General features: G+C 49.1%; 1 protein-coding gene across 1 annotated transcript in view; it reads left to right on the forward strand.

The window, feature by feature from the left end:
- EPHB2 (EPH receptor B2) overlaps positions 1 to 10,061 on the forward strand; it is a gene marked incomplete in the record, with an annotated part of 27,748 nt that extends 17,687 nt beyond the window's left edge. The window contains 11 exon segments of the mRNA XM_072425487.1: positions 1,781 to 1,905; positions 2,872 to 3,034; positions 3,270 to 3,378; positions 3,637 to 3,752; positions 4,344 to 4,466; positions 4,557 to 4,804; positions 5,235 to 5,450; positions 6,723 to 6,872; positions 7,210 to 7,403; positions 7,654 to 7,809; positions 8,306 to 10,061. Coding sequence (XP_072281588.1) covers positions 1,781 to 1,905; positions 2,872 to 3,034; positions 3,270 to 3,378; positions 3,637 to 3,752; positions 4,344 to 4,466; positions 4,557 to 4,804; positions 5,235 to 5,450; positions 6,723 to 6,872; positions 7,210 to 7,403; positions 7,654 to 7,809; positions 8,306 to 8,414 — 1,709 coding nt within the window.

The following is a 10,061-nucleotide window of genomic DNA, read 5'->3' on the forward strand; positions in this document are numbered from 1 at the left end:
GTAATGTAATCCTAACGGTTCCAATATTTGGGTCAGGCTGCGGGTGGAAGGCCGCACATTCGCTTGCCATAGCTGCAGCAGCTGCGGGGGGGTAGTTTAATGTTCTATCACCCTGCAGACAGAGAGGATTGTGGGGGAAACCTGAGAAAGTGCCCCGGCTGCGTGTGTGTTTCTGGCTGGGTTACTTAGATGGAAGAGATAAGAAGTGAAAATCCGTCTGTAACAATCTGCAGTCTGTGGCCCCTGGGGGTCATTCACTTCACGCATACAAGGATGGAGCTCAGCTGTCCCGGCTTCCAGTCAGATACAGACAGGTGAGAAAGTAAACACCTGGGCAGGACGGAGAGGGGCCCGGGGCCCCGACTGACGGCGCCTGCAACCCTCACCCATTACATGCAAAGGCTTCAGGCTGCTATTCTACATCAATCACAGAGAGACACTGAGCACACGTCTCATCCTGGGGGCCCCACACAGCACAGCCAAAGTAATACTGCCACATATAGGGCCACATATAGGAGCCATTGTTACTAAATTCATCCCATGGGGGGTACTCCTATCACAGGCTGTATTATCATTACAACAGCTGCGTCTTATTCATTTGAAACCTGGTGAAAGGAATTATTTCCAAATAACATTCACCGGGGAATAAATCCTCTTCACCGGCTCCATCAGATGACCTTTTTATACCGGATCTGTAAATTGCTTCTCGTTTCTGTTTTCAGCTTCATCTTCAGGTCGATCTCACAAATCTTCCAGGCTTTGCCTTTTAATGCTCCCGGTGATCTGTTGGCCATGAGAACGGACAATGTGCATCATGGGGGTAAAAGATGATATTGTGCCCTGGATAAGACAAACAACTGCCCCCTGCCAAGTATGTGCAGGATATTTGTTAAAAGCCCCAAAGTGCCGCAAGGAATTCCTCTCATCTCCGCTGTTTAGGAAATTTCCCTAATTGTGTGCCGACATGAAGGGGGAATGGCAGCGCTGGATGGTAATTGTTAACATCCCAGAAATGTTATCCTTTCTCTAAATAAACAGCTGGGCCGGCACAGATCTCACGCTTACCAACTGATGTGCTGAGAACAATGGGGTGCCCAGTTCTGTATTCTGGACTCACCAGGCCATGGTCATCCTAATTATTCATTATCAGCCCACAAACATTCACTGACCCGCAATATCCTCGCTACCACCTGTTACGTGCCGGAGGTTCTGCAGATGGCACCAAAAACTAACTCCACCAACCCCCCAAAATGTGTGAAAGATTTTTACAGGTTGGGGTCCTATTGCTGCCTGGTGTACAGATGAATGTGAGAACTGGCACCACATCCCTCCTGATCTGTATGGTGAATCCAGGCGGTGCTGCACCATATCCCAGCATGCAAAGCTTTCCGGGATCGCTCCTGCCAGGATTTGGGCAATCTTGTATTCTCATTGGATCACCATCATAGCCAGGCACTTAGCATTTTTAGCAGCCCCAATGATTTCCCATGGGATGAGTTCTGTCACCTCCAGGAGAGGCCTTATGGTGAATTTCTGGGAATATTCTGGATTGCTGGGTCCCTACTGATGGAGCCCGCACTGTGCAGCAGTAGGTCAGTGTAAGGATTGTGGGTCACCCAGTCAGGCGGCCGCTGAGATTAGATCTGACAGATCCTGTGAGCAGATTCACAAGTCTGCCGCTAACTGGACCGTCACCGGGAGAGGTGAACTTTCCGCTCCAGTAATCTCTTCCCAGTAAATGTCATTTCCATCTTATTCTAATTCTTGCTCTGTTTTCCAGCTCCATCCACCGTCTCCATCATGCATCAGGTCAGCCGTGCCGTAGACAGCATCACCTTGTCGTGGTCACAGCCGGACCAACCCAATGGGGTCATATTGGACTACGAGCTCCTGTACTATGAGAAGGTGAGTGGCACGGGGTAAATAATGGCTGCATAGTCACCCAGCTATGGTGGGACAGGCAGAATGTGGGCGATATATAACCCATTCCATTCTACAATGTCCGTGTCTCTGAACCTTTCATCCTGTGCTAGGTGACAGGTAAGTGACATACAGAGGTATCTGGGCTGATTGCCACCTCAGCACCCATATACCACCAAATTATAAATGCTGCCATTCTGAGCTCACCCTGCACTGCTCTGCTCCAGCTTAGCTCGGGGGAGGTGACGATTTATTGCCCCATGGGGAGCAAGTGTCCTAGCCAATGAAATATAAAAGGTGTCCCTCGGACCGGCAGCAGATCACCCTTCCGGCTTTTCTATAGATGACATCCATTGTGTGCAGCAAAACAAAGCAGCTCTTTATGCTGTGCGTCTCTGCCCTGCGCTGCTGCTGTGCGTCACTGCCCTGCTTCGTGTTGCTGCTCTGTGTCCCTGCCCTGCGCTGCTCTGTGTCCCCGCCCTGCGTCGCTGCCCTGCTTCCCTGCTCTGTGTCCCTGCCCTGCGTCGCGGCTCTATTGAAGCTGAATTTTACACCTCACAGCCTTAGAAACATAAAACCCAATTCCTGGATCCATCCATATATAAAAAACGTTTCTGTTTTGTGTCCTTTCTGCCCCCGCTGCCAGTGTATTTGGCTCCATCTTGGGGGCCCAGAAACTCACTGCTGTGTTTTTGTATTTGGGAAAAGCTGTCAGTGGTCCCTGGTAAGAGTTCTATGGACCCGGCCATTTTATTCAAGATAAATTCTATTGGCCCCAATTAGTCATTTGGAAATCACTGCGATTTGTTTGGTTACTTTAAGCGCTTACATCATTACATCTGAGCGAGGTGCTGATTGAATGACGATAGGGGAGGAGGGGCATGGCGGCCATGTTGGATTACACTAATATCATTACATTATTACATAATAAAAATATCAATATTTTTCCAGGATCTGACAGAACACAATTCTTCTGTGGTCAAAAGTCCAACCAACACTGTGACGGTGCCGGGCCTGAAAGCTGGGACCATCTACGTCTTCCAGGTCAGAGCGCGCACAGTGGCCGGCTACGGGCGCTATAGCGGAAAGATGTACTTCCAGACCATGACAGAAGGTAAGGAGAATCCTGGGTGAAGTGTGGCCCTCGGCTGGTTGGAGGGACACGTGTGCGCATATCTGATCTCCATGTCATGTGATCTCTGTCTATCCCCAACCACCAAATTAATCTGAATGGATTCCTCACCCAGCAGGCGGCCACCACAATGTGCCACAATATTATTATTATTGTTATTATTATTATTATTATATTGTTCTGGTATTTACAGGACGTGTCCTCTTCCTCCTTACAGCTGAATACCAGAGCAGCTTCCAGGAAAAACTACCGCTGATTATTGGCTCGTCCGCCGCAGGTCTGGTCTTCCTCATTGCCCTGGTGGTCATCATCATCGTCTGTAACAGGTAGTGTAGCGTGTTTGTTACCATTTACAGGAAGAGCGTGCTCCGCCATATCTGCTGCACGGAGCGGAGAGCCCCTAACAGATTGTTAGGAAAAGGGGAAATCAAAATTCACCCATTTAATTGTTCCCAGTGAATGGCAGTTCTAGTCTAGTTTATGCATCGCTATTCGTGGCGCTTTGTAAATCGTGTGTATTGTGGGTGCCGTGGACCCAGTGGTGGTCCAATTCGCAGGTTAAGTGCCTTTTGTGTTTCTTCCAGAAGACGAGGCTTCGAGCGGGCTGACTCGGAGTACACAGACAAACTGCAGCACTACACAAGCGGACACAGTACGTACCGACTGCCTTCTCCACCTCTAGCGCCGCGTTCTCTCGTTGGTTCGTTGCCTAATTTGTTCCCTTAAAATTGTAATGTATCCACAAATCCCATCAATCACTGGCTGGTCCCTGCCACCACTTTCCACCCTTCACCAACCTCCATGGGGGCCGAGCCTCATAATGCTCCTCATCCTTCACATGATGCCGCCTGTGTGATTATAGTTCCCCACACACACAATTCTCTTGGGCATTCTAGAAAAGATTTTTTTGATGGACTACAGAACCTCTCCCCCTTTCATCATTTCCATAACACAAGGTGGAGGTGTTCTTTAGGCCTGTAGGGGAGAGCTGACAGCACAGCTTGGGATGTTGTTGCCCCAGAGGTGGAATTGTCAGGTCATTCAGAAAGGGGGAGCTCAATGGATTTCTGAATTTCAAGCACCAAAACATGGGGGAAACATGGAATGTGGGAGATTTTATAAAATGTTTTCACTTTACATTCCTCAGGAGGAGGAGATCAATTGATCTGTGTAACTGAATCTTATAGCCCATCCATAGACAGATCAGATCTTTCATTGAACCATGATCTCTTACAATCTTTGTCATCTCTGTCCGTATCTTCTGTCTCTCAGTATCTGTCTTTCCCTGCAGTGACTCCAGGGATGAAAATTTATATTGACCCCTTCACATATGAGGATCCCAATGAAGCCGTGCGAGAGTTTGCCAAAGAAATCGACATTTCCTGTGTGAAAATCGAGCAGGTGATTGGAGCAGGTGAGTGTCATCATCTGTCATATGCATGACGAGCAGGAAATGTCTGTAGATGACGGCTGACAGGCCCTGTCCCTTCTGTGTCTTCTGCAGGGGAGTTTGGGGAAGTCTGCAGTGGACATTTGAAGCTTCCTGGTAAGAGGGAGATCTTTGTGGCCATCAAGACGCTAAAGTCGGGATACACAGAGAAGCAGCGACGAGATTTCCTCAGTGAAGCCAGCATCATGGGGCAGTTTGATCACCCCAATGTCATCCATCTGGAAGGAGTGGTCACCAAAAGCTCCCCCGTCATGATCATCACGGAGTTCATGGAGAATGGGTCGCTGGATTCGTTCCTGCGGGTACTTGCATTTATATTAAGGTTCTAGGGAGGTCACAGAACCCAGCTGGGGATATTTATATGATGAAGTAAGAATGGTGCCGGTCAGGTTGGCCTTTATTTTGCTGTGATTGGTTCCAGTCTTCTAAATTTCCAGATCTCAGATGTGTCTGGGCAGAATCGGTGTGAACGACCCCGTAGGGTGACCCCATTTTTCACCCATTCGGATAATTGTGTGAGAGAAAAGGTCATTTCTGAGATTGCTGTTCATGATTGCCACGTCCACAATACACCACAGATACAGAAATAATAAACAGGAAGTCTGGGGGAATATTATCAGATTCTGCCCCAGTACTCTGACGCTTGGGGGGTATTTGAGTTCCCTGTTGCTTTGTCCTGGTTACTGTAGAGTTTTATCTATAATCAGAATATTACTGCTTCTATCTCTGCAGCAAAACGACGGTCAGTTCACGGTGATCCAGCTGGTGGGAATGCTGAGGGGGATTGCTGCCGGCATGAAATATTTAGCCGATATGAATTACGTCCATCGGGATCTGGCCGCACGGAATATCTTGGTGAATAGTAATCTGGTGTGTAAAGTCTCTGACTTTGGACTGTCTCGCTTTCTGGAGGATGACACCTCGGACCCCACGTATACCAGCGCCCTGGTGAGTACAGAGTCACCCTTTAGCTTGGACCTGGGATCAGAGCAGCAATGGCTTTCCCCCTAATGCAAGGCGTCAGGTAGCCACTAAAGCCGCTTCCACGTTCAGAGGTGTAAAATGAGCCTAAAAGTGGAGCGTTCGGTTCCAATTTACAAACAAACATTCACCCTCTGTTCACACCCTGTTAACCAGCAGCCAGATCCAGGCGATAATACACAGGGCCACGATAATACACCGGGCCCCGTCTGGCTCATATTCCAGTAGGAAACATGAATCCCACCGTGTGAAGAGAACCGTGGTGTGCGCTGCTTGTACAGCTGTCTGGGCCTGTCAGTCCTCAAATCACAGGATCACTGTACAGCCGCACAGATCCCGGCCCTTGGCGGCTGGGGCCACACTCTCTGTACCTGAATTGGTGCTCATTGCTCAGCTGTCACTGGTAATTATAGGTCATAATCCTCCCATAATCCTCCTCAGCTATGTATCTGGGAGTGAAAGTCTTTTTCACCCTCAGTAGTCCCTATTCATCAGATTGTAGGCTCTGCTTAGCAGGAATTCCATCAGCCGGCTTTGTAGCTTCCAGGCTCCATACACAGGTCGCCTCCATCTGTGATTCCTCCCTGACACGATCTGCAATCATTGGCTCCTCCAGAGGGGGGTGCTGTATTTTGGGGGTCTTTTACCCCATTTGTAGTACTGAATAACCTGGGGCAATATCAGACAAATCATTTCAGCGTTTAGCGAAGTTTCTATGCAAGAAATATTTTTGCACGAAAGGAATCTCGCAAACTTCTCATATTCTGCCCATGTTCTGCTCCTAGCCAGACTGCGGGCCCTGGGTGACCCCGGGGCCAATCCTCCCAGTCTCTTTGTGTTGTTTGATCCCCTCTGTCATCACCGTGCAATGGGAGGATGGAAATAACGGGACCCCCTTTGGGGTGGGGAATATTATCACCCAGCTATTGCTGGGTATTTATTGCTGCATCCCAGTCATGGCGAATTTACCGGCTCTCCTCCCAGTGCCGCACTCAGGAACCCAACACAAGTAACAAGAAAGCCGCCTTGGCTGCGGGGGGAGACATTTATCTGTGCACAGCTTACTTCCTGTCCTTCCCTGGTGATACATTTCTGTCCCTCAGCTGATTGGTGCTTACAGACTCCAGGGATTGGCTGCACATCCTGTCCTCCCAGGGCCCCATAATTTGCATGAAGGAGGCTGACCAATAGCCCGGTGTTGTATGGGGTGGCCATGTTTCTCTTGTATTTGTCTTGCAGGGTGGGAAGATCCCCATACGATGGACGGCACCAGAGGCCATTCAGTACAGAAAGTTTACATCAGCCAGCGATGTGTGGAGTTACGGCATCGTCATGTGGGAAGTGATGTCATACGGAGAGCGGCCATACTGGGACATGACCAATCAGGATGTAAGTAGCTGTGTGCGGCAGCTGAGGAGGCGCAGGGGGTGGAGAGAGCAGAGTGACAGCTGATCTCATTATTATACAGCAGCAGTATTGAGATTAATTCCTATAAATGGCGGCCGGTGATTTCATTACTCCCCTTCACGCCAGATGATCATTTCTTCTCTTGTTAAGGTGTGAGATGGACTGGCAGAGGAAATGATGAGGAGGTTTTGTCACCCCGACCAGTGAACCCACTAATCATCTTTTTGTTGTGAAATTAAATTTAATCCGCCACAAGCGGAGATCCAATTAAAGGTTTGCAGGAGGCGTCTGATATTCCTGCATTTCTTCTATCTTGCAGGTGATCAATGCCATCGAGCAGGATTACCGTCTGCCACCCCCTATGGATTGCCCCAATGCCCTGCACCAACTCATGCTGGACTGCTGGCAGAAAGACCGCAATCATCGGCCCAAGTTTGCTCAGATAGTCAACACGTTGGACAAAATGATCCGCAATCCTAACAGCTTGAAGGCTGTGGCCCCTCTGTCCTCCGGGTGAGTACCTGTCATTCTGCAGTGTACAGGGTGGGGGAGGGAATGGTCTTAGATATCATTCCAGTGATTGTCAGTTTCTCCACTCTGGTGGCCCTGAGGTTCCTGCACCCCGTTGCCCAGGGTTACAGCACAGTTCTGACTGCTAGGAGTACAGGCCAGTAAATGTTTGGTCAGCAGGAATCATTCTGTCCTTATAAGATGTCCCTGCGGAATGCAGCTCATCCTGAGGATTCAATCGTTTCTTCTGCAGGGTGAATCTTCCTCTGTTGGATCGCACCGTCCCTGATTACAGCAGCTTCAACACGGTAGACGAGTGGCTGGACGCCATCAAGATGGGCCAATACAAGGAGAGCTTTTCCAATGCTGGATTTACGTCCTTTGATGTCGTCTCACAGATGACCATGGAGTAAGTATGGCCGCTGGGAGGTAAATCATTATCCAATCACAGCAGAGGAAGCGAGACAGCGATAGGTGAACCTTACAGAAGCCACATTACCGCCATGTTGGCTCACCCCTCCCCTACAGGCCGCTGCCCACCCCCCTCCCCTACAGGCCGCTGCCCAATCTGAGAGCGGGGACCTGCACTGTCATAGGAGGCTTCTAGTGAGACCATTGTCTGCGCTAAACCAATATTTACCCTGGGGGGGGGGTATAAATCACAACACTGACCCCTCAATGCCTTCTGATTATCAACACAACTCCAGACCTGTCCCCATACTACTACATATTCATATAGCACTGACATATACCTCAGCGTTGTATACAGAACACTGAGCCAGTCCCATCAGTCTCTGTACAGAGGAGCTGACACTCTAATGTCCCCCCACAGTCACACACTATTACTATACATTTATAAAGCTCTGACATATACCATAGCTAATCCTTTGTTTTCCGGATTTTAGGGACATCCTCCGGGTCGGGGTCACCTTGGCCGGCCACCAGAAGAAAATCCTGAATAGTATCCAAGTAATGCGGGCACAGATGAATCAGATCCAATCGGTGGAAGTGTGACTGCTGCGAGGCTTCCTTCCCCTGACGTACCCGGGTTCCGAGCCATCCCTCTCCCCCCGACCCCTTTTGGTACAATGAAGTGTCCATATTGTTCCGGCTACCGGATCACTTGTTTCCCCTAAGCCACCATGATGGTTCCACTTTAAAGGCGGAGCTTCCCTGGGAGCGGTCCCGGGGGCTGCTGGGTAGTTTGAAGAATTCTCGAATAATGAACCTACAACAAAGACTTTGTACAAAAAGGGCTTTGTGTGTATCAGCTGCAAGGATCGGCAGTGATTGGATGGGCCTGGTACTCTCCCACGGGGTTCAAGAGTACCAGGAGCTCGTCCAGATCCAGATCTGTACCATGTGACACCTAGCGGAACCTGCAATGGAGGGCTTTGATTGGCTGAGAGGGAAGGAGTGCGTTCATTGTATAGAGAGACGGTTGAAAATTTATTTCCATTAAATGGACCTTTCGCTCTTCATTTTGAAGATGTTACGATAATAATGAGAGCCACGAATGGCCTTTTCCGTGGAAGGAAGACGCCTCTGAGACTCGCTGTGTTTGAACAAAAATCCTTTTTAGCTGAAACCGTTTTGTGACATTTCATCATATCACGTGCACAAGTCCTTTGGTGATGATGTCATCACCGGTTGCCAATCACCTTCCTCCAGAGAATCTCCGTGTATGTCATAGATTGAATGACAAACCAGAAATTGTTTTGTCGTTAATGTTGTTGTCGTTTCGCAATCTGTTACTTTGTTTACACCGATTTGACTTTTTTTACATTGTTTTTTGACTATCGGTAAGAAAAAAAAAGAACAAAAAAAATTTTGAAACTAAAGACAAAAAGTGGACAGCGACCTTGTGCCGGTACAACAATTCCCATTGGCTGATCGGCTGGTAACGAACTGTAAGAGGGCCGCCCACTTCCTGTCTGGCCTCCATGAGCGCAGCTTATTATATAAGCTTTTCCTGGTGCTCTGGCTTGTGATTGGATGGCTGGGGTCGGAGGGCAGCATCACAGCCTCACTTTGGTTTTGTATTTTGAGGTTGGCGTTCTGCTGATCCCAGTCCGGCACTTTATTGGATGGTGCAGTCACTGGATGAGGAGCCTTGGCCAATCAGCATCTGCTTATGAAATGATTGCGTTTGTGTGGTGCCCCGCCCTGCGTGGGAGGTGACACTGAGACATTAATGCTTCCTACAGAATATTGACAGGTGTCACGTGATGAGCCTGACGTGTATTATCTGTCATCATGTATGTCTGTGAATACCGGAGCCGCTGACAATCACCAGTCGTGGTATCTTCAGGCCATCTTACATCACACACTCTTCCACTTCTTATAAAGAGGACCTGTCCCAAAGCATGTTCCTCACCCGTGGTGGCCCTTATGGCGGAATTAGTTCCGGGTCCATTGTCCCTTGGTGTTCTGACCCAGAACTGGCGCCGGCTCTTGAGGGAATCCTGCCACCCCTGACCGTTATGTGTCCGTCTTCCGGATGGGCTTCTACAGGGAAAATGTCTGCGGTTTTGTATTGTTATTAAGCACATTCCATTACCAGCCAATCCCCACCCACCATTATCACCAGCCAGCCAATCCCCACCCACCATTATCACCAGCCAGCCAATCCCCACCCACCATTATCACCAGCCAATCACT

The sequence above is a fragment of the Pyxicephalus adspersus genome, chromosome 11, assembly GCF_032062135.1.
Source record: "Pyxicephalus adspersus chromosome 11, UCB_Pads_2.0, whole genome shotgun sequence".
Lineage (NCBI taxonomy): Eukaryota > Metazoa > Chordata > Amphibia > Anura > Pyxicephalidae > Pyxicephalus > Pyxicephalus adspersus.